Source organism: Gorilla gorilla, chromosome 17 (genome assembly GCF_029281585.2).
Source record: "Gorilla gorilla gorilla isolate KB3781 chromosome 17, NHGRI_mGorGor1-v2.1_pri, whole genome shotgun sequence".
Classification (NCBI taxonomy): domain Eukaryota; kingdom Metazoa; phylum Chordata; class Mammalia; order Primates; family Hominidae; genus Gorilla; species Gorilla gorilla.
This window is the reverse complement of record NC_073241.2, coordinates 93,231,949-93,259,208: the sequence shown is the minus strand read 5'-3', so window position 1 is coordinate 93,259,208 and position 27,260 is coordinate 93,231,949. Positions and strand designations below refer to the sequence as shown.

At 36.1% G+C, this 27,260-nt stretch overlaps 1 protein-coding gene across 1 annotated transcript; it reads right to left on the bottom strand.

Moving 5' to 3' along the window:
• On the bottom strand, positions 1-26,966 carry SERPINB10 (serpin family B member 10). Its single transcript, XM_019014239.4, has 8 exons — positions 26,884-26,966; positions 19,258-19,434; positions 17,419-17,484; positions 16,837-16,974; positions 15,032-15,149; positions 5,902-6,044; positions 2,877-3,032; positions 1-1,275 (listed from the first exon to the last, which is right to left on the bottom strand). The coding sequence occupies exons 2-8, from the start codon at positions 19,423-19,425 to the stop codon at positions 871-873; spliced, it is 1,194 nt and encodes a 397-aa protein (XP_018869784.3). The 5' UTR covers positions 19,426-19,434; positions 26,884-26,966; the 3' UTR covers positions 1-870.
• Positions 26,967-27,260: the final 294 nt, after the last annotated feature.

The window sequence follows — 27,260 nt, the reverse complement described above, 5'->3', positions numbered from 1 at the left end:
TTTTTAATAAAACTTTTATTTTGGAATAATTTTAGATTGGCAGAAGAGGTGCAGAGATAATACAGCTAATTCTCATATACTCCAGTACAGTTTCCCCAAGTGATAACATCTTACATGACCACGGTACATTTGTCAAAACTAGGGCACCAATATTGAGAGATTGCTACTAGCTAAACTTCAAATTTCATTTGGATTTCACTAGTTTTTTAAGCTAATGTCAATATAAGTATTTTTTAAATAGCAGAAAAAGGGGGTTTAGTTTTACAATGATAATTTATGAGCCACCAAAATGATTTTTTTGAGACAGGGTCTTGCTCTGTTGCCCAGGTTGGAGTGCAGTGGTGTGATCTTGGCTCACTGCAGTCTCAACCTCCTGGGCTCAAGCAATCCTCCTACCTCAGCCTCCTGAGTAGCTGGGAACACAGGTGTGCACCACCATGCCGGGCTAAATTTTTGATCAAAACGATATTCTTGAGAAACTTCGTATTTATCAATATCATATCACCTTTATAAAGATTTTTTTTCATTTAATGATGTATATGAAATATATAATGATAACAAGTATCATGGATATTGCAAGTGATCAAGAATTATAAGGCATTCAGTTGAATAGCATAGTACTTCTGAAATGTAAATGAAAGTCACATTAGGCAAAATGTTAACGTGGTAAAAATAAAAATCGTCATTCTCTCCAGCTGTACAGATATGACAGGATCATTAGAATGCATTATTTCAAGATCTATTTACTTATATTCAAATGTGAAAAAGGTTTAGACTACAAACTCATTTTTGTGAAAATTGTGCTTTTCCATCTCATGGTACAGTTTTCACACTGTAAGATGGTCTTGTTTGTTGAGAGATATGCAGGATTTAGGGGGAGCATAATCTTCCATAAAAAAGAATGGTGTTGGTTTTATTGTGCCTGATGAAGAAGAGGAATGGGTGATTTGCATTGAATTCAATGGATGGGACTCTAATTCGTATATCTATCTCACTCCCACTGCCAGCTGCAGCTTCAGTACCTTGTTCATTTATTTCCACAAAAGCCTTATGGAAAACATTGGACAAAAATAGGTTTCTTGCTGAAGACATTCCTGAGAAATCAGCTTTGCTTTGGCTGAAGGCATCACTCATCCCCATACTGCTCAGGGTTGACTTGAGATCATAACTGTTTTCCAGCTTGAACTTGGGAAGGTGTAGCTGCACTTCATACAACTCCATCATGTCTGCACTGGTCCACTCATTCAGCTTCTCATAGGTGATGGCCTTTTCCAGCTGCCCATTTGGAACCAAGAAAGAAAGAATCAGTAATTCCAAAGTGGAATGAAAAACAGTAGTAGAGAGAGCACCCTAGGAATTACATAGATGAATTATGATCACTCCCGTTACTCAGGGTGACAACACACACACATCTGGAAATCCTTTGGTTGTATAATGTTGACCTTCAAAATCTTTTTTCTGCAGATTAATTGCTATCCGGATATAGGAGAATTAGAGTTTAATTCAAAATGGAAGTACTTCTGCTATAGTATGCAAGACATCAGCTATACACTCAAATACATAAATATAAATATACATTTAGATGTTAGCTATACAAAAGCGTATACTCTAGTTCAAGTTTTAAGCCAAGGCACAAAAAAACCTGTTTATCAACATGGGAGACAGCTCTTTGAAAACAAAATTTGGAATAAAATAACACGTCTATACTCTAATCAAAACAACGTGAGATTAATAATTATAAACTAAGTCAAAAAAGAAAGAAAAGATAAGAAAATCCTCCAAATCTCAAAAGTAATTATTTTACAGTGAGTTTAAGGATGCTTTCCCTCTTCTTTATATTTTAAATTTTTAAAATGATAAATATATGTGTACATACTACACATGTATATATGTGTATGTTTGATTTTTTAAATGACATGTTTGTTTCAATGCACATGCATCTTCTAGACGGAAGTTTTGGCTGTCAATGGCATACCTGTAAACCACTTACATTAATAACATGACAATATCTTCAGCTCAGGAAATTGCACTTCTAGGTTTTTATCTTACAAGGGCTTGACTCTAATGGTTATTTGTCCACACTGGTTTTATTTTCACTATCCTCTCCAGTTTCACAAATTTTATGACATAATTTGGAAATATTTTCTACATACTAGTAGGATCGTGGAAACTTATAAGTATTAAGAGTCTGACACATGGGAAAAATTAGACACTGTGCAAAGAAAGACAGGCCATCCGTTGCATGAGACTCATGTTCAGTTTAGGCATGCAAATTGCTCAGAAGCATGGTTTGACCAAAGTTGTGTCCAGATTAATAGAAATTTGGCTGGTAAACAGCTTAAATAATTCTTGAAGACAGTATTGATAGAGACTTTTTCTCCTGAAGGTTGCTTACTTGATAAAAATGTTCAACAAATAAGTTTTGGAAGACAGCTTGATGTCTGTGTATGTGTGTGTATACTAATGCAAATGGTTAAAATATTAATTTCAAATTACATAGGTCCTACCAGAGGGAAACCTAGACTGATTGAAAGATGGTTATGATCAATCCACACAGTTCTGTGACTGACAAGGTATATTTGCATCCGTTGTACATGTGGCTATGTGTGTGATGACCCCAGGCTGGAGCTGTCTATACATTGCCTAAGCTTTCTGAGGAACAGTAATATTAATTTTATAGAGTGTTGTAAAGTTTAAATAATATTGTGAAGGTGAAGTGCCTAGAACTCAAGATACATTGGTGACTTTCTCTATAGGAACTAAATAATAGGGAGAACATTCTTCCTGAGGACAATTGGGAGAAACCTTGGCCAACCAGTTCTTTTCTTAGTAAACACTGGAAACACCCTCACATCAGACACACTGAAGTTATTTACCTGTTCCAGCCCATTAATGTCTTCTGGCAGTAGTATAAGCAGGCTGAGGTCATGGCTTTTGTAGTAGAGTTGAAGGCCCATTGCTTTTGGCTTTTCTATGTGAAAAATGTGAAGCTTTTTCTTCATAAACATCATTTGCACTGGTTTTCTTGTAGTCTAAAAAAAACAAAAAAAAAACAAAAAAAAACAGGTAACAAGGTCATTGAAGAAGTATTCCACCAACTCCTTAATTCTCTGCCATCATTGGCTCTCAGTTGGTGAAACTGCTGATTCTCTGCTAAATGCTGAATAAAGTTATCCAGACCTTCCTTTATGGAAATATCTATTCCACTGAAAAGTATCAGCAATAGCAGATATGTGAGTTTCTGTTTCTAACACAACTGTGGTAACCTCTATAAATCACAGCAACATGTATTAAATCAAACTCTTAATATATGATCTTGTGTAAATTATGGAAATGCCAATAATCCAAAAACTAAGGCATATTTTACATGAAAATATTTTAGGGAGTATTTTAGTATTATAAAAATTGACATTCACTAAGAGAATGCAAAGACAAGCAATAGATGAGCAGAAAATATTTGCAAAACATATGAGACAATAATAAAAACTCAACAAATAATAAAAAACTCAACAATAATAAAACAAACAAGCCAGTTTTTTTAAATGGGTAAAAGATCTAAGAAACACCTCACAAAGAAGACATATAGCACATGAAAAATGCTCAATCATATGTCACTAGGAGATTGCAAATTACACACAGCTACTAGAATGGCTAAAATATGAAACACTGACAACACCAAATGCTGATGACGATATGAAGCAACAGGCACTGTCATTTACTGCTGGTGGAATGCACAGTGGCACAGCCACTTTGGAAAACAGTTGGGCAGTTTCTTACTAAGTTAACCTAGTCTTACCATACGATACAGCAATTTTGTTCCTAGGTATTCACTCAAATGTGTTAAAAACAGTGTCCACAGAAAAACATGCACACAGTGTAGTATTTATAGCAAATTTATTTATTATTGCCAAAAAATTGGAAGGAACTAAGATGTGCTTCAATAGGTGAATGGATAACAAACTGTGGTACAATTGTACCATAAAATATTATTCAGCAATAAAACAAAAAGATCTATGAAGCCCTGAAAAGACATGGAGGAACCTTAAATTCATAGTGAATGGAGCCAGCCTGAAAAGGCTACATGCTGTATGATTACAACTATGTGACATTCCAGAAAAGCCAAAACTACAAACAAAAAAAATCAGTGGCTGTCAGGAATTTAGGGGGAATGGATGAACAGGTGAAGCACAGGGCACTTTTAGGGCAGTGAAACTATTCGGAATGCCATTGTAATGGTGGCTACGTGATATTGAACATTTTCAAAATCCATAGAACAGTACGACATCAAGAGTGGACCCAAATGTAAACTATAGATTTTAGTTAATATGATGTATCAATATTAGATCATCAATTATAACAAATATGCCACACTAATGTAAGATGTTAATAATAAGGGAAACTGTGTGTGTGTTGAAGGGGGGACATATGAGAGCCCTATACTTTGTGCACAATTTTTTCTGTAAACCTAAAAATGCTCTAAAAATCAAGCTTATTTTAAAATAAGACCAATTGCCAAATGAAAGCAAAACAAACACCCCTGCAACTTAGATGTTGTAGACATATGTTACTTTTCCATTCTATGTCGAACTGTCCATCACAAAGCCCCACCATATGCTAAGGTGGTGGCCATATGACAAGGGCTGTTTACTGCGAGTACTCTAGCATACTGTGGTTGTTTCCAGAGAGAGCCCATGAATGGCCCCAACCAGAGCCCTCCTAGAACTAATGGCAAACACTTTCTCTGTCTACTAGAGTTGTGAAGCTTGAAGACTGAATATGAGGCAACCATATTCCCTGATCATTATTAGAGAATGAGAGTAGCAACTAGAGAGAAAAAGAGAAAGAGACAGCATGAGAATGAACTGGGATTATGTGTTGAGACTCTAAATACCCCAATCACTCACTCCTGGACTTCTCAGTTTTTTGTCACCTCAGCTAATTCCAATACAATTCCCATTTTGCCAGAGCTAGTTTGGAATACTTTTCTATCACTTGCAACTGAAAATTTCCAGTGAATATATAAACCCAGGTAACTATCCAGCTCACTTCTCGTTAACCTACTTGATTATGTGTTCAGTTTCTTCCCCATCCTCACCCCACTGATCGAGAAATGACTATTGCACACATTCATTACAGCCATAGTTCCACAGCAGCACTGTTTGTGGCCTATCCCTAGACTAAACAACTGTAACAAACCTTGGTCAACTAGTTCCTTTCCTAGGAATTTGGAATGGGATTTTCCAACTGGTCTCTAGAATGGCAAAGGTCCTGTGAGTAGCTATGTTCTGTCATTGTGAACTGGGAAGCAGAGAAAGTTAGACCTCAACCTGAGAGAAGAATGATGGTAGAAACAGAGTTGAAAAAATAGAGGAAAAAATCCTGACAACATTTAAGTCCTTGTTTCCAGTCAGGTCCCAAGGCCCAGCCACACTCCAGCCCATTCACGAGAGTCAAATCTATAACCTTACTTTGGTCTCCCTTTTTATTGCTTTTACTTATGTAAGGGTAAGAATTTGGTAGAAGTTAGTACTGGTTTAGCAGGGCAGGTACAGAACTTGCAGTGAGGACTCTTAGGTTCTTGTTCTGGACTGCTTCTAACTCAGGCATGCCTCCAGTCACTTGGCTACACTATATTTCTCACCTAGGAAATAAATATGAAAACTACCCTACCCAGCTCACATGGGTAGCAAGGACTGAGTGATTGTATATTCAGAGAAAAACAAGGACAGGGGAATTTCAATGAATTCCCCATGGAACTGAAGGCTTTTAGCCCAGCCATCACTTCCCTAGTAAGAGCCATAGTTCACTAGAACATACAATCTAAAAGAAGAGTGAATTTATAAGAGAATCACTTGTACAATGCCATGTGAAAATCCAAACTGATCTTTAAAAATTTCCTACCTCGTTTATTCTAAAAGGCTTTTCTGTGGTGTTTTGCACTAAGAATTGATGTTCCCAGATTCCTTTAAAGTATAGGGCATTCACCAGAATCATCCTGGTTGTGGAATCCACAGAGTCATCAGGCAGGAGATTCTGGATTTTACCTGTAAGAACAAAAGGCAGGTTGCAAATGACTTGTAGAAATATGTATATTTTAACTAAAGACAACCAGGCTTCTATTTTTTCTGGAACTATAAAAGTTTTCTTTAAAAGTCCTGGTTTTTGATTTTCCGGAAATGGACAAGTACTATTCCTGTCCAGAATAGCTGCTATGAATAAATAGAGAAACCCTGAAGAAATAATATGCTGGACGGTCAGTAAGCATTATTCCACATAAAGCACAAATTTGCATTTTAATTATTAAAACTTCCCTGTAATATGAGTTGATTTGTACCCCTATTTTGAGGGGACTGAAATACTTCCTTCTTTTTCACTTCTGTTTGTAGCCACAAACCGTGAGCTGCTCTGATTAACATCTGAAAGGCTGTGCCAATGTTTTCCTGTTGCCCAAAATATTGCTGTGTGCAATTGCTTCTATCAGATTGTTATAGTTACAACTTAAACTGATATTTGGCTATCAACCCCGAATACATTCTCTCCAAACTCTCTAATAAAGCACCTTGAACGATTTATAAAAATACGTCAAATATATATCTCTCGAATCAAGTATTATAGGTTTGCTCTAGAGGCACATGTTTGATAACTGAGGTAGATAGAACTGGATTGAGAAGAACCTCCTGGCCAACCCAGCTTCACTCTGCAACAGACACTACTCAGAATAAAGGGCTGATCTTTTAAACTGCCAAAATACAGACATGGGAAAGCTGTTAAAATTATAAGAGACAGCTTGTGGCACTTAATTTAAAAAATAATTTTCCAGGAAAATATTAATAGAATCTCAAGAAATAGTAGAAAATCTGAAAAAAAATTAAACATGATTGAAATTGTACAACTGTCAAGTGATTACCTCCTGTGGAAACAGCATCAACCCCAGACATGTAGACAGGTAAATTCTTTTCAACCTTCAAGTAAACGATAAATCTCTACACTATTAACACAGTTTCAAAGCACAAAATAGAAAATTCTCTGATTACTTTTATCAAGCTGGTATATATCTAGTATAAAAACGACAAGAAAGCACAAAATTCCCATCCGTAAACCCATTTCTCTTGTGAATATAAACAAATAAACCATAAATTACATTTTAGGAAATAAATCTAATTAATATACATTAGGAATGCAAGAAACATATATTAGGAAATCTATTAATGTAGCGTGTTGCTGATATGGCCTGAATATTTGTGTTCCTCCAAAATTCATATGTTGGAACCTAATGTTCAGTGTGATAGAATTAACAGGTGGGGCCTTTGGGAAAGGTTTAGATCAGGAGGGCTCTGCCCTCATGAATAGGATTAGTGTCCTTATAAAGGGATTGAGGGAGCCTGTTTGCCCCCTCCACTATGCGATGACAATGAGAAGGTGTCACTTTGGAATTATAGAGCAAGCCCTAGCCACATGCTGAATCTCCTGGCACCTTGATTGCGGACTTCCCAGCTTCCAGAACTGTGAGCAATAAGTTTCTATTATTTATAAATTACCCAGTCTAAGATGTTTTGTTATAGCAGCTGTAATGGACTGAGACAATTGCTTTGATGACTGATAGGAGAAAAAAATCATAACATCATCTGCAAAAATACTTTTGATCTTCAACATTCATTTCTAATTTTAAAATGATGACTTTGTAAATTAAAATGAAGAATACTTCTATAATATTAAAAATAATATTTTTCTTCAACAAACCCATAATAATGCTAACCCAGAAACATTAGTGGTATTTATGGCCTGCTATGACTACCATTATTTAACATTTTTCTCAAAATACTAACTAAAGCAAAAAAAATTAGATGAGATATTATATAAAAGGAAGAGACAAAATTATTATTTGCAAATAATAAGGAAAGAAAGGAGAATCAACTAAAAAACAATGAAAACTAATAAGAAGTTCTTTTAGGTGCTGTTACACTATTACACTAAAAATTATTTTCTTATCTTCTAACAATAAACAATTAGAAAATGATATAATTACATCCTAGTGATACACCACATTTATAATAATTATGATTATAAAATATCATTAAATGATGACATCTTATATACACCAGTGATCCAAACCAGGAAGTTAACATTCATAGAATATTATTGACAGGTCATATTTCAATTTCATCAGTTGTTTTAATAAAGTCCTTTTTTTCTGGGTTAGAAATCAATACAAGACCTTGCATTGCATTTAGTTGTAATTTCTTCTTATTCACCTTTAATCTGGAACAGTTTCTCACTCATTCATTGTCTTTCATGACCTTGACACCTTTAAGAAAGACTTCCCGTTTGTTTTGTAGAATTCTCCTGAATTCCCAGTTTAGGTTTGTCTGATGTTTAATCAAGATAATATTCAAGTTATGCATTTTTGTGAGAGTATCACCGTGGTGGGTTTGTGTCCCCCAAAAACACGTGTCCCAGTTCTAACCTGTAGTACCTGTGAATGTGACCTTATTTGGAAATACAGTCTCTGCAGATGAAATGAAGTTAAGATGATGTCATATTGGATTAAGGTGAGACCCAATCCAATGACTAGTCTCTCTGTAAGGAGGGGGGAATTTGGACATAGGCACACAGAGAGGAGAGTGCCATGAGAAGATGCAGAGACAAAAGAGAGATACAGATAACAAGAGGAAGCCATGTACCAATGCAGGCAAAGATTGGAGTGATGCATCAACAAGCAAATGAGCGCCAAGGATTGTCAACAACCACCAGAAGCTATGAGAAGTTCATGCAAGTTTCTTCTCTAGAGCCTTCAGAGAGAGCACTGCCTTGCTGACAGCCTGATTTTGACACCTAGCCCCCAAAACTGTGAGAGAATATATTTTCGTTGTTTTTAACCACTCCATTTACCTTAATGTGTTATGACAGCCCTAGGAAACTAATACAACCACCGAAGTCATGCTGTGTTCTTCTCAATGAATCATGTAAGGAAGTGCATGATGCCCATATGTCCTATTACTGGTGCTATTAATTTGAACACTGATTTTTCCAATGTAAAAGGACTGGCTGGTTTTTTTATTTTTTGGTGTCATGTGGGAAGATACTCTGAGAGCGTGTAATATTCTGTTTCCCATCAGGCTTTTGTCCACTAATTTTAGTATCCATTTATGATTCCTATCTAAAACAATTACTACTGTGGTTACTATTGCAGATGGTGGTTTTCTATTTCCATCATTCTTCTGTATTCATTAACTAGAATTCTACTGTGAGAAAGAGCCTTCCCTTCTTCATTTATTTGGATCTTCAATTATTTGTTTATATCAGTATAGACTCATGGGTATTTGCTTTATTCTATGGGTTATAATCCATTACTATCATTATTTATTTTGTTGCACAAATTGCTCCAGATTTTGTCATTGGAAGCCTCCCCTGTTGGCTCCTGTGTCCTTCTGACATATTCCCAAGTATTTTGAGCATTTCCTTACATTCTGTCACCACAAAAAGTCCTTATCTTGTACTTCGCTTGTCCAAGCTCTGTTACCACCATTTTGTCCAGGAGCTCTGCTTTCTTTTTTGAAAGAAGGAGTTTAGAAATCAAGATCTTGGTGTCAGATATGCTGATTACTATTGGGATGTCATTGCTTCCAGATCCTCTCAGCAAATGGGGCTAGGAAATGTATGCATTACACACACATCTGTATCTATTTCTACATTTATCTAATGAATTATCTTTCTGCATATATATTGAAGAGTAGGAGGTCATATTGATACTTTCACTTCCAATCTAATAACACAGGGTTCATTGTAGGCTTTGTCTTTGCCTTATTTGTAATTTCTTTCCCGGCTCTCATGATTTCCAATATATTTCCTTATTTGCTTAATCCTAGAACAAACATAAAGTAGTTTCAGGATTGCAAATCCATTCTTCTATTAAAAACAAATTTAAAAACTAGGGTACAATATTTGTGTACTTTTTTTCAGCCTTAAAATATATAGTCGAAGTATACTTACTTTTTTTAACCTTTGAATTTATAGTCAAAAATGCTGTTTTACAAGGTTACTTAATGTTTTAGACCATATGTTTGTTTAAAAGAATGTATCTGAAACAGTGCTACAAGCCAAGATGCCATTAAAGGACTGGAAAATTTGAAGAATTCCAAAAGAGAAAATACAGATGGATTAGACTGATAGAGGAAACCACAGCATACACACACAAAAGGCATCACAGATGACTTCTTGGGAGGTTGAGGTGTTGCTCAGGGAGTTAGAAACTCAAAGGCCATGCATTCATGGAGCTTGTTGGGGGCAGGGAGCATCAGTGAGATTAATGAAATAATTCCATTTATTGCAGTGGCTCCTAACTTTGACTGCAAATTAGAATCTCCTAAAGACTTAAAAATACTGATGCTTGAACCTCACTCCAAGATATCTGAATTAGTTCATCTGGAGTTAGGCTTAGTAATCAGTAAATTCAATTTAATATGTTGCCACGATTGAGAGTCACTGGTTTACAGCAACTGTGTTTATTGACTTTCTATACCTCCCTGGGTACCAGCAATGGGCTACAAATACATTAGCTTACAGTCTAGAGTAATGAGTGAGGACACCCTATATCACAGTGGAGTTAGAACAGTGTTCCCAAGGTACTAGGAATTCCCAAGAAAAACTGGAAGCTTCCCATGCCCAGAAGGCAAGTTATAAACACAGCACATCAATGTCAGTCCAACAGTGACCATAGACAAGTTATTGCGATCTGTATTATAAACTAAGACTGGTAAACTGGGGTTGCCAAACAAAAAGACACACAGAAAACCAAAAGGATTAAACAGGTAAGAAAATCCACCCTATGAGAGAGAAGCACCAACATCAACATGCACTAACAGGAAGCAGAATTAATACAGCAAAAAGACTTAACAATAAGCAAAATTTACATATTCAGATAAAGCTGACTGATCTCACTAATGAAAAAGAAATAACCAATAACCATAAGTCTTGAAGAGAAAAGAAATAATTGTCAAAGCAGAACATAAATAACTGTGGAAATAAAACTCTTGAATAGATTGACTGAATAGTTGAATGAACACGGCTGGAGCAAAATCATGAGCTGGAAAAGGATAACAGAAGGGCAAAGCAATGAAAAGTAAATATAAATGGAAAATCAAAGCAGATAGGATAGATTGTGAAATTTCAAATTTGTTTATTGGAAGTACTGAAGGCAAGAAGGGACAGAATGAAAAGAAGAAAATCATGAAATAAATAATATACTCAATTTTGTTTACCTAAAGGCCTTTATATTTAGATTTAAAATAATTGCCAGCAAAGTTATAAAGTAAATAAATAAAAATAAAAAGACCCCTGCCTAGAACATAATGTTGAAACCTCAGAACACCAAAAAGAAAGAAAGGTATTCTAAAATCTTCTGGGGAAGGTTCAGGGTGCAGGTTTGTTGTTTTTATTAATGATGCTGGATGCTACTGTCTAAAGGAAAAATGAAGACCTTGGAGAAGACCTGTTGAAAGCTCAAGGAAAGAAGTATCTTTGAGATGGTTCAGGTAGAACCTAGTCATGCCAAACACCCTAGGAACTTTCCCTTAAGGACATATGGAACTCTGCCTCGACAAAGTCTAAGTTCCTGAAGAACTAATTAATTCCTTATTTTATTTGATGTTGAATGCTTTCAAATAGCAGATATTTGTGTCCAAAATAGAAAATACAGAAGGATTACAGCTTTCTCCCTCTCTAGACAATTCCGCTTCTGAGGAATAGAGTGAGGAGGGTCAGCTGGAGGAATGAAATCATGGGATGTGGCAAACAAGGCTCAGTAAAAGATTCGAACTGTGTCCACCATGAGCTTATTTTTTGGTGCCTCTCATTTGACCAGTGGTATGATAACAGAGAATTTTTTGAAGTGTGGATGTCCCATACTGTGGCCATATAGTACTATAATCTGCAGTCTGCCCTTTCTTGCATAAAGTAAAAGATTATTTGCTCAGTTCTTCTTCAGAAATGAAACTTCTAGACTTATGCTGTCTAATATGGTGGCCACTAGATTCATGTGGCTACTTAAATTTAAATTAATTGAAATGAAAGAAGTTGAAAATTCAGTTCCTCAGTCGCATTAGCCACATTTCAAATCACCTGTGTTCACATGGGAATAGAAGCTACTCCACTGGACAGTGCAGATTTATGGCACATCTCCATCATCATAGGAAGATCTTCTGGACAGCTCTGTAATTCAGACACCTGGATTTTGTTATGTGCCTTGAGTGCATCAGTCTAAGCTGGGGAAGCAAGGCAAGGACCAACCCCTAAGAGCCGTGCTTATGTGGCATCAGACAACAGCTGTCTTCTTGGCTCTAAAAGGCTTTGCTAGGATGCAAAGCTAGCAGATTAGTTGTCCCAGCCTTCCTATCTGTAGGATCCCTACCTGATTTCCAAACAACATAACAGTCACCAGGCCAGGAATCTAAAACATAACATTTTTCCCAACTCCAGCACCATTCTTACTCCTACTCCTGCTATGTTGAATTTGTGTTGTAGGTCACAACATACTTTTGCCTGTACAATCAAACGTGGTCTCACACAAGCTACAAAAGTGCAAGTACCTAGTAACTGCTAGCTAATCTATAATTCTAAACAAAACAAACTTAGTTTCAGATGAATGCAAATCAGGATGGAAGTTAAATATCATAGTCACTCTTGCTTCACCACGGCTTTTGAGTCATGGGCTCAATGTAAAAGGAACTGAGCACTTAGGGCTGCCAATGTTATCAATTCATTCCAATAAACATTAATGTTCTGAACAACTGCTATGAGCAGGCCTGTTATGTGTGATTTAAAGCTGAAGGCAGAGTTATCGCACATAGAGTCCTTCAGTGTAGCAGGGGACATAGATGTATAAGCAGTTAGTTTTGATAACAGTGTGGTAAGTGTCAAAGTAAAGGTTTGCATAAATGTCTGGGAGCAAAGAGGAGGATGTTTAGCCTGAATGAAGCCCTGAGAAGTTATTTGGGGGCAAAAGAGGGGTTGGGGGTGGCAGGGCAGGAAACAGTATTTCAGATAGAAGAAATGGCATGAGTACAGGGCCATTAAGTAGCACAGGGAGTTAGGGACATTCTATGACATGTAGAACCCCTGAAATATAAATTTTAATCCAGGGAGTGACGAGAGTTTAAGTGGAGAGACAAGCAAGGCTCCACAGTCACATTGGCCCTTATATGTCTGGTTAGGGGCTTTGTGTTGATCCCATAGGTCATGGGGCAGTATGAATCAGTTTTGAGTAGAGGAGTGACATGGCCTATCTGGTCTAATTTGTATTTTAGGCAGGTAATTTGGGTGGTAAATGGAGGTTAGATTTGAAGGGAACAAGATTAGAGGCAAATTATTGCATTGGTGCAGATAAAAGATAGCTAAGAAAGAAAGGCTGTGGAGGAAAGGAATGGAAAGGAAAAGTGAACTCTGAGAAACATTTAAGAAGAAGCAAAGGAAAGGGTAGAATTTAGAGTATGTCTCAGATTACTGTTCTGGGCAAGTGTGTGATTGGTGTACCCATTCACCAAGATGGAGAATACATGAGGAAGACAAGGTCTGGGAAAACCATTCTGAATGTGATTTCAGGTATGGTGAATTTGAAATGCATGGGACCCTTGGCAAATATGTCTAGCAGGTGTTTGTTATGAGCCCTGAAGTTCAGAGGAGAAGACAGCAAAACATTCTATGTGCTTAGACACAAAGAAAAGGCATCATCATTAATATTCATTAATGACAAATGATGAATTAATCTTCATTAAGTCATGAATGATTAATTAATCTTCATTAATGATGATGCCTTTGAATTTCTTCATAAGATATAATATAATATCAATTGAAATGTTGATTTAAAAGGCAGCATGCTGTGTAGAAATCAGTTCAGACTTTGGAACTAAGCTGACTTATATTCGAAATCCTATTGCTGAAGCTTTAAACTGTGTAATCATAGATAATTTCTCTAAAATCTCAGCTTCCTTATTTCTAAAATAAGAATAATAATAAAAGACTGTTAATTGCCTGGGAGAATCCTTCTACTACTTCCTTTTAGAAATAAAACCCTGAAATTTAGGTGACAAATGGCAACCCAGCTGAAAACTCCATTTTGCAGGTCTTTCTTCCAGCAAGTATGGTGACTGGAATTGACTGGAATGTGGTTGGTCACTCTTGCCTGGAATTAGGAGCTTTTTGATCCTAAAACTAGGAAAGTCACAGGCAAACCAGAATGCACTGGTCACCCTAGCAGAAAGTGTGCTATGGACTAAGTTTAGACCAGCGGGAGATGAGTGGAATTAACATGTGAAACTTCCAGGGCATCCCCTTAAAGACAAATTAGCTTTTTCTGAAATTTCTTTTCCCCACTTCCTGCTGCTACTACAACTGGCTATTGTAAGAACCATCTTGCACCTAGAGATGGAAGCCATGTATTGAGGATGGCAGTGCTGAACACCAGCCTGGATCTCTGGATGGCCTTGGGAGGCAGAATGCTCTCTCTAACCCAGGATGCCTAACTACCTTTGAACTATTATTTGAGAGAAAGACATACTTGTGTCTTATTAAGCCACTATATTTTGGGTCTCTTCTTTAGAGTAGTTTAATCCATACTCTAACTGATACTTGAACTTACTTTGAAAAGTATTTAAGATTCTATAGCACATTTAATGCCACATTTCTGTTATTAGTAGATATTTTTCCTTAAAAACCATGCGCGTGGCAGTATTTTCAATTTCCTTTTTGCATTTTTCTGCTTTTTACCCTTGGGCTCTTCTTTGGAATTAGTGGGAGATGATAATTTTCTTGTCTATTTGGTAAAGTGATGGCCTGACTTACTTGTTTTAGATAAGACTTATTAGGAAAGCAGTGAATCTAAAAATAATGTACATGAATAGAAATAAATGTTCTGAATATTTACAATGTGTCCACACTTCTATTTAAGGAGTATACATACTTACACATGACACAAACTAAAATAAATACAAGGATGTTTGGGAAAAGCACGCCGCCAAACCCCTTGGTGAAAGCTTACCCTCGGTCTGTCTTTCAACCCAAGAGTTGATGTCCTTTCTGATTTGATCAGAAGCTTCCACAAAGTTAACAGACTGAGGTTCTGCACCAAAATATGTTTTCATGTCTTCTAAATATTTCTGAAAGACATAGATAAAAATCCCCTTTTGTAGAGTTTGTTCAAAATTGAGAAATCAAATCTATTTAGATTATCAAAAGAACTAGGTAGGCGGGCAATTGCACACTCCCACACCATCACTCCATCCTCTCTTTCCTGACTCCCAGTTTTGGTCAAAAACTAAACACCTCACTCTTCAAACTTAGCAGGGCACTGGCTAGCTATGCAGAGCTCCAGCTGTGGAAGGAAGTACGGATGCCCACATATTTGGGGCTTCCACATCCTCTTCCTTTCTATTTTTATCCATGCCTTGAAATGAGGCTAGAATGGAAAGGGACTACAAATAACAAGAGTGACCCCAGTGGCCAAGAGGTATTGGGCATTGTACTTGACTTTTTATGGTAGGGATGAAACCAAAGTGAGGCTTGTGATACTGGTAGCTTCCTTCTGTGGATTCTAAACATCAAGAATCTTGTGGAGGGCCCTTGAAGAAAATGATATCCTGCCATGAAAATGGATTTCTAAGCAGAGTTGAATGTTATATTAGGCATTCTGAGGCAAAAAAAAAAAAAAAATGAGGCCTCCACCTCCTCCTGGTCCTCTGATGTTCACCCAGTGGCAGTCATCACATGTAGGCTATGACTGAGTTTGCTGTTATGGGGGCATCTGCCTTGGGAACACAATTTATTCTTCAAGACATTGTAGTATTCCTTCAATTTGCTTACTTTATGCAGGGCTTGTAGGAGTAAAAAGTGATGAGTTAATTCTGTTGCCAGGAAGTGGCTTGAAGATTATGAAGTCTAAATTCTATGGAATTTAAAATCTAATAAAAGGAAAACTTAAATATTTATGAGGGACCACTGCCTGTCTTAATTCAGGGCTTGTGGACATATAAAAATATGTTTGTCTCTATCTCTGTGTCCCTCTTGTTTCTAAGCGCCCACTGAGTCAATCATGTCTCCTACTTCTGCATCAAACGAGAGTCCGTGAGCCTACAAGAAAGGAAACTGTCTTTAAGATTCCATTTGGATGATTTTATATCTTTAGTAATAACAAAGCTCAATTCCTGAACTCCCCAGAATTCACTAGATTTGAACAGGGATAGCATTGCTTGAAATCACAAGGTAGCTTTATTTTATTTATTGCTATTCTTCTACCCTATCTAATTTCCTTGCTCTTTGCCCACTGGACACACGGGTCCTCCTGCCCAAAGAGATGTTGGACAATGAAGTAAATTATTGACTTGGGTTGTCATGTGACCCTCTTAACAGAGGACAGAGTCATCATGATCTGCATTGGTGGGGTTTCAACCCTTAGTAAAGAGGAGAAGTTGATATTATTTCATGTTTCATGTTCCCAAAGTCTGTAAAGTCTTGATGTGAAAACTGCTCACTTCTCTCATCCCAAGGTCAGTTTTGCTCTCAAGTAGACAGTCTCCAGCCAAGTCTCCATATGTATTTGTAGGCCATTCTCAGGGGCTACCTCTTTATTCTAGACAGAAATATCTGATTGCTAGATCTGATTTGAGACCTGTTATTGCTTTCCTTTACCACTAGACACTCATTGGTTGGTCTAATTGATTGTTTACAGGGAAGTACTGACCACATGAAGATTGTCCCTGGATCCCTAGAGAAATATACAGAGTTTACTGATTGGTCTCACATTGCTCTTTCTTTTCCATTAGCTTAAAATAAGACATTTGCACTTACATTGTGAAATGGATACGTTTTCTCTCCATATATCGCATTGGCTGTTTTAAGTAAGTAGTCATTGTTGGGCTTCAGGATTTCTGAGATAAGTGTTTGGAAATCAGAGTGTATTTCTTCCGAGTTGCTCAAGTTGAATTCCTTTAAAAGAGAAGGAACTAGTCAAATAAAAATGTTGAGCAAGAGTTACGTACATGTTAGCAAACTAAAGCTAAATAAAATTATTTGGGGAATTGCAAACAAAAGTTGAAAATGTTCCTAAAGTGGATAAAAATGTTTTCTTTAGTGTTAGTGCAAAAGAATGAAATGTTATTGAGGCCATAATTTTCTTCACATTTAGTTTGCAAAAGCAGGCAAGAAAAAGTTTGAAACTAGAGAAATTTTTAGAGAGATTAAAAGGGCGTGAGGACAAGAGATCTTTCAAAAAGTGTAGATATTTTGTATTCCAAAAAAAGTTTCAGTAACTTTAATATATGTTTCTAAGAAAAATTACCTGCTAAAAGTTGCTTCAGTTATCACTAAAATACACGTACTAAAAGTACTTTTTCCTTAATTATGAAATATATATTAAAGGATAAGATATACCATTTTCCTTTTTTTTTCACTTTCAGGGTCAGATTTGACTCCCTGGTCTCTGTTAAATTGAAGCACCTGTAATTTCAATAAAAAGACAAATGAATAGACTGCAGAGAAGTAATCATATAAATCATACATCATCTGTAAATACAAGTCAGTCATTCCTATAATTGCAGAACATATAATTAGTTAAACAAAGGGGCTCTGACTTGACTTAATGTGTGTAATAAAATAAGTCAAGAACTGCTCTTAAATAAATTTTCTAAAGTCGAATTTAAGTTGCTAGTCTCTTTATTTTCCTATGTTTTATAACTAGAATGATGTTAGGAAAACCTTGAGGTAAAATTCTCTTATTTTCCGTGTTTCCTTTTTACTGATGGTTGTTTTAAGAAGAATGCTAGGTGTCCAACTGAGACCATCATTTAGACAGTTTAGGTAAAAGCCATAATTATGTGGAAAATTAAAGAGTTTTAATTGTTTTTTTTTCTAGTTAAATGCTCAGTTCCTATTGTCTACCACCACTTGACATATTTAGGCACAATGTTTGTGTTTACCCCAGCATTTCATTGGAAAGTTAACAGGAAGGATGTAGATACTCTTCTTTCCTTGGAATTGTACAACAATAGAACAGAAGGCAATACTTTTATCTGCCAAGTCCTGGACCCGGCTGACAATAAGAAATACAGTATACTGCATCAAGGGTTGCATTGACCCATGTTAATAGAACAAGGGCCACCTGCCATACATAAAGGGGTGCACAGTTAATTAATGAGGCCCATTTGCAACTAAAAGTGTTAACATCCGAAACAAGGACAAGCAACACCCAGCAATATATTTATATGAAATAGATTCACATTGGAATCCACTTAAGATTGTCTGTCACATTAATGATTAAGACTTTTGAGCTAATGAACCTGTCATTAACAAGTTGTGAACAAGGATTTTGTTGTTGCTGTTGTTGTTTTTAAACCACCTGATATCTTGTGAACTACAAGAGTAAGGATGTTATCCCAAGTCCAGACTAATATAGCATGTGTTCTGCCCACTTCCCTCAGAATTACCAACCGTGTTCATATCCATACTTTCTAAGGAAGTCACCTTCTTGGGTGAAAATTCTGTCATTTGGCCTTTTGGTTTTGCAAGATTTAGGGCCGAGTTTCCTCCTTCTGGTTTTTTTTAATTTAAAATCACATTTATATATACATATTGTTGCATATATATATATGTATTCATATATATTTTTACACACACATGGCTATTTTGCTATCTATGACTACATATATATATTTACATACACACAATGTTTTGAGGATGCTTATTGCAAAAATAGTTCTGTATATAATAGTATTATATTGTTATTGTAATGATCTTAATGGGCTCCTTAGATTCATTCAGATAACCAGGGACTAAACAAAGAGAGAATCAAACAAAGCATGAGAAACAGAATTCTTTTATTTTTCTTTTTTGTGTCTTCAAGAAAATCCTTATGTGATTATAAAGATGCTGAATAATTCTACTATTTAAAGTTTGACCAATTACTTTTTGAAATAATATCATCAAAATAAAATTGGTTTTGGTGTTGAACGAAAATTGATAACCTTATCCTTTCTCCATTTTATTTTGCTAAAGGACACAGGTTCTCAAATGGTTTTCCTAGCAACAGTTTGCAAGTTGATTCTCTTTACCAGGATTTGTTTTATGGTATAGAATGTTTTAATGTATGTCTTGTTTTAGAGAATGTTATTGTGAAATGTAAATTATTGAGTTGTCAAGAGAAAACTGAAGTTAAAAGGCAATGAAAGCACTTAGTTTACAAGAAACAGAAGATAGTTGACCTTTTCCACTCACCTGGGCCATTTGGGCTGCAGTGGTACCTTTGGCGCCCAAATACACCATGGTCAAGGAAGTTGAGATGCTCCAGGAAGAAAAGAAAATATTTTTACCCTGAGCAGATTCAGCTAGCTTTTTGCTCAACTCCAGGCCAAACTGGTTGATTGATGTTGGTAGAGCGTCCATTGAGGAAACCTAAGAAAAATAAAGCAAAAATTAGAGAGCATATTAATATTTATTTCCACTTCACCTTTGAAAAAATATGTATTCATAGTTGCATACATATCTATATACATTGTCATAAGAGCTGAATAGACTTTAGCAAAATTCTAGTCCAATAATAGTATTTTATATATAAAAACACTGAAGTTTAGAGAATTTACGGGAATTGCCTCAAATTTTAGTGCTAATGTGCATTAGAGAATAAATGGATTCTGGTCAGTTAAAAGCTGAGTCCCATAACATAGTTTTTGCCACTCTCTTGACATTTTTCACACCACCAGTTTTGTTTCCATGTGTTTGTATCTAGTTTTTCCAACTCCAGCATAAGCTTATTGAGAACAAAATATTCTTTTTATGCTGCTTCGTGCACCCAACAGCACCTAGCTAAGGATTTTGCACAAAATGGGTGCCTGTAAATATTTATTACTCATTTACAATATTCATGGTTTGGGCTGTAACTACCATTTTTAATTTATGTAAACATGGAATCATGCACAACTAATTGGAAAATGCTTGTAGAGAAATTGAGAAGTTAAGACTGTTTGTCTTTATTCTCACTCATTTGAGACCGTCTGAAACTGGTCTTCTGGAACAAGAATACTCAGTTTTCCTCATCTTTTTTGATATTATACTCAACATCTAAATGTCATCTCTAATGGAAGCAACCAAACAGCTGGCCAGCCTACCACACCTGCATGTACCTGGCCTGAAAATGACAGGTGCCCCAATCCACAGCAAATGTGCACCACCACCACTCCATCACAAACACTCACAGCCTGGACCACTGAGGCAATTGCAGACATTATTGATGATGATTACAACTGAGGAAACCGCATGGATATTATGCTACCAAGTCCACCCTAAACCAAAGCCAATATACCATACCCAACCGATACCATAATATTTTAATTTAAAAGCCTTTTAAAACTAGGTTTCTATAGTTAATTCCATCTATTTTGATTTTATGGCAAAATAATTTATCGAATAAGTTAAACGATTTAACCAAGTGCTAAGGGAATCTGTTACTGCTAGACCAGCCTTACAAGAAATCCTTAAGGAAGTTTTAAACATGGAAACAAAAGAATGATACCTGTTACTTAAGTACTTAGCATACATACTTCATAAAGCAACCACACAATAGAAACCACAAAGCAACCAGCTAATAACTTCGCAATAGGATCAACGCCTCACATATCAATATTAACCTTGAATGTAAATGGGCTAAACACCATATTTAAAAAGCACAGAGTGGCAAGTTGGATTGAAAAACAAGACCCATTAATATGCTGTCTTTAAGAGACCCATCTTACATGTAATAACACCCATAGGCTTAAACTAAATGGTTGGAGGAAGAGCTATCACACAAATTGAAAACAAAATAGAGCAGTGGGTGCTATTCTTATATCAGATACAACAGGCTTTAAGCCAACAAAAGTAAAAAGTGACAAAGAAGGGTATTATATAACAGCAAAAGGTTCAATTCAACAAGAAGACTTAACTATACTAAATGTATATGCACCCAACATTGGAGCACCCAGATTCATAAGACAAGTACTCTTCAACCTACAAAAAGACTTAGACAGACACACAACAATAGAGGGGGACTTTAACACCCCATTGACAGCATTAGACAGATCATTGAGGGAGAAAACTAACAAACAAAAACTTGACCAATTGAACTTATTAATAAACATCTACAGAATACTCCAGCCATCAACCACAAAATATACATTCTTCTCATCTGCACGCGGAATATACTCCAAGATTGATCACATGCTCAGCCGTAAAGCAAGTCTCAACAAATTTTTAAAAACTGAAATTGTACCAACTATACTCTCAGACCACAGTGCAATAAAAATAGAAATCAATGCCAAGAAGATTTCTCAAAACCACAGAATTACTTGGAAATTAAACAACGTGCTACTGAATGACTTTTCGGTAAACAATGAAATTACAGCAGAAATCAACGTCTTTGAAACAGACACAGAGACATAACATACCAAAGTCTCTAAGATGCAGCAAAAAGCAGTGTTAGGAGGAAAGTTTATAGCACTAAATGCCTACCTTAAAAAGTTAGAAATATTTCATATTAACTATCAAACATCAGACCTAGACGAACTAGAGAAACAAAAACAAACTAATGCTAAAACTTCCAAAAGAAAAAAACATAAGTAAAATCAGCAAAACTGAATGAAATCGAGACCCAAAAATCCATACAAAGAATCAATGAAACCAAAAGTTGGTTTTTTGAAAGTATAAACATGATTGAAAGACTGCAGGCTAGATTAACAAAGAAAAAAAGAGGAGATATAAATAAGCACAATCAGAAATAACAAAAGTGACATTACAACTGATCCCAGAGAAATACAAATGATCCTCAGAGACTACTATGACTACCTCTATGCACACAAACTAGATAATCTAGAGAAAATGAATAAATTCCTGAAAACACACAACCTCTCAAGATTAAATTAGGAAAATATTGAGACCGTGAACAGATCAATATCGTGTTTCAAAACTGAATCAATGATAAAATCCTACCCACCAAAAAACGCCCTGGAACAAGTAGATTCACAGCTGAATTCTACCAGATGTACAAAGACAAGCTGGCATCAATGCTGATGAAATAATTTCAAAAAATTAAAGAGGAGGGACTCCTCTCTAACTCATTCTACAAAGCCAGCATCATCCTGATACCAAAACCTGGCAAAAACACAATAGAAGAAGAAACCTATAGGCAAATATCTCTGATGAGCATAGATGCAAAAATGCTTAATAAAATCCTAGCAAGCTGAATCCAGCAGCATATCAAAAAGTTAACTTACCACCATCAAGTAGGCTTTGTTCCTGGAGTACTATATTGGTTCAACATACACAAGTCAGTAAATGTGATTTACCACACAATTAAAAACAAAAATCATCTGATCATCTCAATAGAGGTGGAGAAAGCTTTCAATAAAATCCAATATCCATTCATGATAAAAACCCTCAACAGACTAGGTGTTGAAGGAATATACCTCAAAATAATAAGAGCTGTCTGTAACAAACCCACAGCCAATATCATACTGAATAGGCAAAAGCTGGAAGCATTCCCCTTGAGAACTGGAACAAGAAAAGAATGCCTACTCTTTACCACTCCTATTCAACATAGTACTAGAAGTCCTGGCCAGAGCAATGAGACAAGAGAAAGACATAAAAGGCACCCAAATAGGAAAAGAAGAAGTCAAACTATCTCTCTTCATTGACAATATAATTCTATACTTACAAAACCCTAAAGACTCCACCAAAAGCCTCCTGGAACCGAAAAACGGCTTCAGTAAAGTTTCAGAACACAAAATCGACGTACAAAAATCAGTAGCATTTCTATATACCAATAACATTCAAACAGGGAGCCAACTCAAGACTACAATTCCATTTACGATAGCCAAAAAATAAAATAAAATAAAATACCCAGGAATACACCTGATGAAGAAATTGAAAGATCTCTACAAAGTGAGGTAAAAAAAAAAACACTGCTAAAAATCATAAATAATACAAACAAATGGAAAAACATTCCATGCTCATGGACAGGAAAAATCAATATTGTTAAAATGGCCATACTGCCGAAGGCAAACCTCGGATGGAATGCTATTTCTATCAAACTACCAACGTCATTTTTCACAGAATTGGAAAAAACTATTCTAAATTTCATATGGAACCAGAAAAGAGCCCCAATATCCAAAGCAACCCTAAGCAAAAAGAACAAACCTGGAAGCATCACGTTACCCAACTTCAAACTACACTGTAAGCCTGCAGTAACCAAAACAGCCTGGTGCTGGCACAAAAACAGACACATAGGCCAATGGAACAGAATAGAGAACCCAGAAATAAAGCTGCACACCTACAGACATCTAATCTTTACCAAAGTAAACAAAAACAAGCAATTGGTAAAGGACTCTATTCAATAAATGATGCTGGGATAGCTGGTTAACCATATCCAGAAAAATGAAAGTAGACCCTACCTTTCAACATGTACAAAAATTAACTAAAGATGGACTAAAGACTTGAATGTAAGATCTCAGACTATCAGAATCCTAGAAAAAAAAAATCCAGGAAACACCATTCTGGATATCAGTGTTGGGGGAAGTATTCATGACTAAGTCTTCAAAAGCAATTGCAACAAAAACAAAGTGGGACCTAATTAAACTGAAGAGCTTCTGCACAGCAAAAGAAACTATCAACAGAGTAAACAGACAACTACAGAATGGAAGAAAATATTTGCAAACTATTCCACTGACAAAAGTTTAATATCTATTATGTACAAGGAACTTAATTCAACAAGCAAAAAACAACCCCATTAAAAAATGCCAAAGGACATGAACAGACACTTCTCAAAAGAAGACATACAAGTGGGCAACAAACATGAAAAAATACTCAACATCATTAATCATTAGAGAAATGCAAGTCAAAACCATAATGAATACTACCTTGTATATGTCAGAATGGCTATTATTAAGAAGTCAAAAAACAAGAGATGCTGATGATGCTGTGGAGAAAAGGGTACACTGTTGATGGAAATGTAAATTAGGTCAGCTACTATGGAAAGCAGATTGGAGATTTCCCAAGGAAGTTAGAACTACCCTTCAACCCAGCAATCCCATTACTGGGTATACATTCAAAAGAAAATAAATCATTCTACCAAAGAGACACACACACACACGTGTTCATCACAGCACTATTCACAATAGCAAAGACATGAAATCAACCTAGGTGCCTATCAGTGTTGGATTGGATAAGGAATACGTGGTACATACACACCATGGAATACTATGCAACCAAAAGAAGGAATTAAATCATGTCCCTTGCTGCAACATGGATGCACTAGAGGCTGTTATCCTAAGCAAATTATGACAGGAACAAAATACCACATGTTCTCACTTATAAGTGGGAGATAAGCATTGGGTACTCATAGACTTAAAGACGGCAAAAATAGACACTGGGGACTACTAGAATGGGGAGGCAGAGAAGGGAGAAAAGATTGAAAAACTAACTATTGGGTACTATGCTCACTACCTAGGTGATGGACTCAATTAAACCTCAACCTCAGCATCACACATTATACCCTTCTAACAAACCTGCATATGTACCCTCTGAGTCAAAAGTAAAAACTGAAATTATTTAAAAAACAAAATAATTCAAATTCTTAGGCCTAGGAAATCTCATTAATGCCAAAGTTGTGTAGAGTTAGGTCTTGCAATGAATGTCACCTGGCCTTCTGAGAAACCTAGAATGAGAGCTTTGGAAAATGTCAGGAATTCTCTATACTCAAATAACTTAATCATGAGAGAGGCATGTGTAGACAAAGTTTTGGTTTCATCATAACTTGGAGTTAATAGTGATACTGTGGGAATCCCCCCTAGCCACAAATTTACACTTAACCAAACAGCTTCCCCACCTCTAAATCATGCCCTAGGTGTGGCTCCTGCCTACTCCAAAAGCTTATGATAATCCCAGGCTGACATTATTTGATTAAATAGAAAACAAAAAAGACTGTAGATCTGTAGTAATTCTACACTCTCATAAAATATTGAATATTTGCCTGTGACTTTCTTCCTCAACAGATCAAATGCCATCTTCAAAATAACTCTGTACTTCCTTTAAGGCTCTTACTCATTCAAATAACATTTTGCTACCTGCATACAGTATATATCAAGCTTTGTATTTTTACAACTCATGAATTAAATTTACACAGAAAATCTTTGGTTTTTGGCCAAACCACACTCTTCATGAAATGGGGAGAAAGTACCATTTCAGAGGCTGGGGTTTTTCTACCTCAGTGTATGGTTATTCTAGTGTTTATTTACTTGTAACATGTTCCTGAAAACAATAATTTCCTATTATAAAAGCTAATTTCTCATGTAAGCTTAATATTTAGTTGTACTCATCTTCATTAATTCCCTTATTAATATCATTATTTGTATATCAGATGTTACCCAGAACATACAAGAGAAACAATTCTTTATTTTCTTTTTTTAAAGAAATCTAATGAAGTATTAAGCCATCCATTAGTGATATTTAACCCAACAATGAAAAATACTTTCTGAAGGGTGTAGAATTGTGAGGTGAAATTTTACAGGAAATAATTATTCCATACAAATGTTGGACAATTGTATTTTCAGAGAAGACTGCAAATGTGTAGGTCAGAAGTCTACCAGGTTATTTTCAAAATCAATTGCTCTTTTGCAGTTTTCAAGAGCTATAAACTGATCATCTATGAGCTTAACCTGTAGACAGGCTCAGAGGAGAAGCCAAAGAGAATTAAGAAAGCAAGAAAAGGATAGTGTCATTCATCAAAATGTCTCATCATAGACATTTCATCATCGCATGCCCCTAGCACACCAGTGTTGGAAAGACCCTTAGAATCTCCCTAACCCAGCTCCCCCATTTTGTCTGCTAAGAAACTGAAGCTGAGAGAGGTTGATTGAGCGAAGGATGCACAGCAGAGTCAAAACTGCAACTGCGTTATCTTGATTGTGAATACAGTTGCTCTTGCCATTGTATCTCATTGTATTTAAGATTTTAGTGGCTAAAGAGAGAGATTACGTGATGGAGAACCATCAGGGGGAGAAAGAAGATCTGGAGAGTGGGGAGAAGGATTCTTGTCCCGTTTTCCATGAGACACTCCCAAGGGCCTCTTGCCTTTCTGATGACACTGATAATATTACCTCCTCATGGAGTTCTGCATATCAGAGAATGACAGCTTCCCCAATCCTCAGCACCTCTCTATTCACCTAAGGCCTTTTTTAGAAACAGGTAATAGTTTGGGGTGGTTTATGAAGAGCACCTAGTATAATGTGGGGGATTAGGAACATTGATTATTCCACAGAAGAGAAGAAAGCTAATGGCCCATGAAATGGTGGCCAGGAGAGGAGAGTCGGGTTTTGGGTTTGTGGGGGGAACAGTTAAAGAGTCAAACCATGAGTTCCATATATTAATGAATAGCATCCAAATTGAGGGTGCCAAGCTCAAATTTCCCAAAGAGTTGAAGGGTTTTGGCTCAACTGTCCTGAGAGAATATTTTATTTATCTCTGCCCATGTTGACAGATACATATATGTGACTGGAGGAAACTCCACTCATAATTTCACAATTCCCAGTAAAACAAGGAGCAAATTCCACTCCACAATTCCTAGAAAAACAATTTCTCTAACTTTTTTGGGGAATGAATGTTCTTTCCCCCATATCCCTTTTTCTAGTACAAACTTCAAACCAGCTCAGGTTACTCTCTGACTTATACAGAAAAATTCTTAAGGGATTGGCCCTTATCTATTATTTCTGGACTTTTTTGGGGGAAGGGGTCTTCATTATTTGTTACCTAGCTAGGCACTTCAACCAAGAAGAAAAACATAAATAAAATCATTAACCAAAGAAATATTTACAATACCTAGTTTTCTTCCACTGGAGCAGAACTGGCAATTTGCTCCTGTAGTAAGAGATTGTGGCTGAAGAGTTGAGAAACTTCCAACTGAAGAAATTTAAAAAAAAAAAAAAATCTTAGCACCTCCCTGTTCTTAGCTCCACCCTTTGATTCAGTTTCACAAGCATGTATACTCTTTCTTTCAGGCTTATTTTTGTCAGAAGTCTCAATAAAAAGACAGAAAGAGACAGTTAAGGGTTTGCCTGAGTTATTTAGTTACTCACATTTTCCATCTCTGTACACATGAGAGACCTGGATTCTGACAAATTATAACTCATCCTTTTTTTGCTTAATCCTTTCTCTAGTCTGCCAACAGAGAATATTTGGCATGGTTTTCCCAGGTA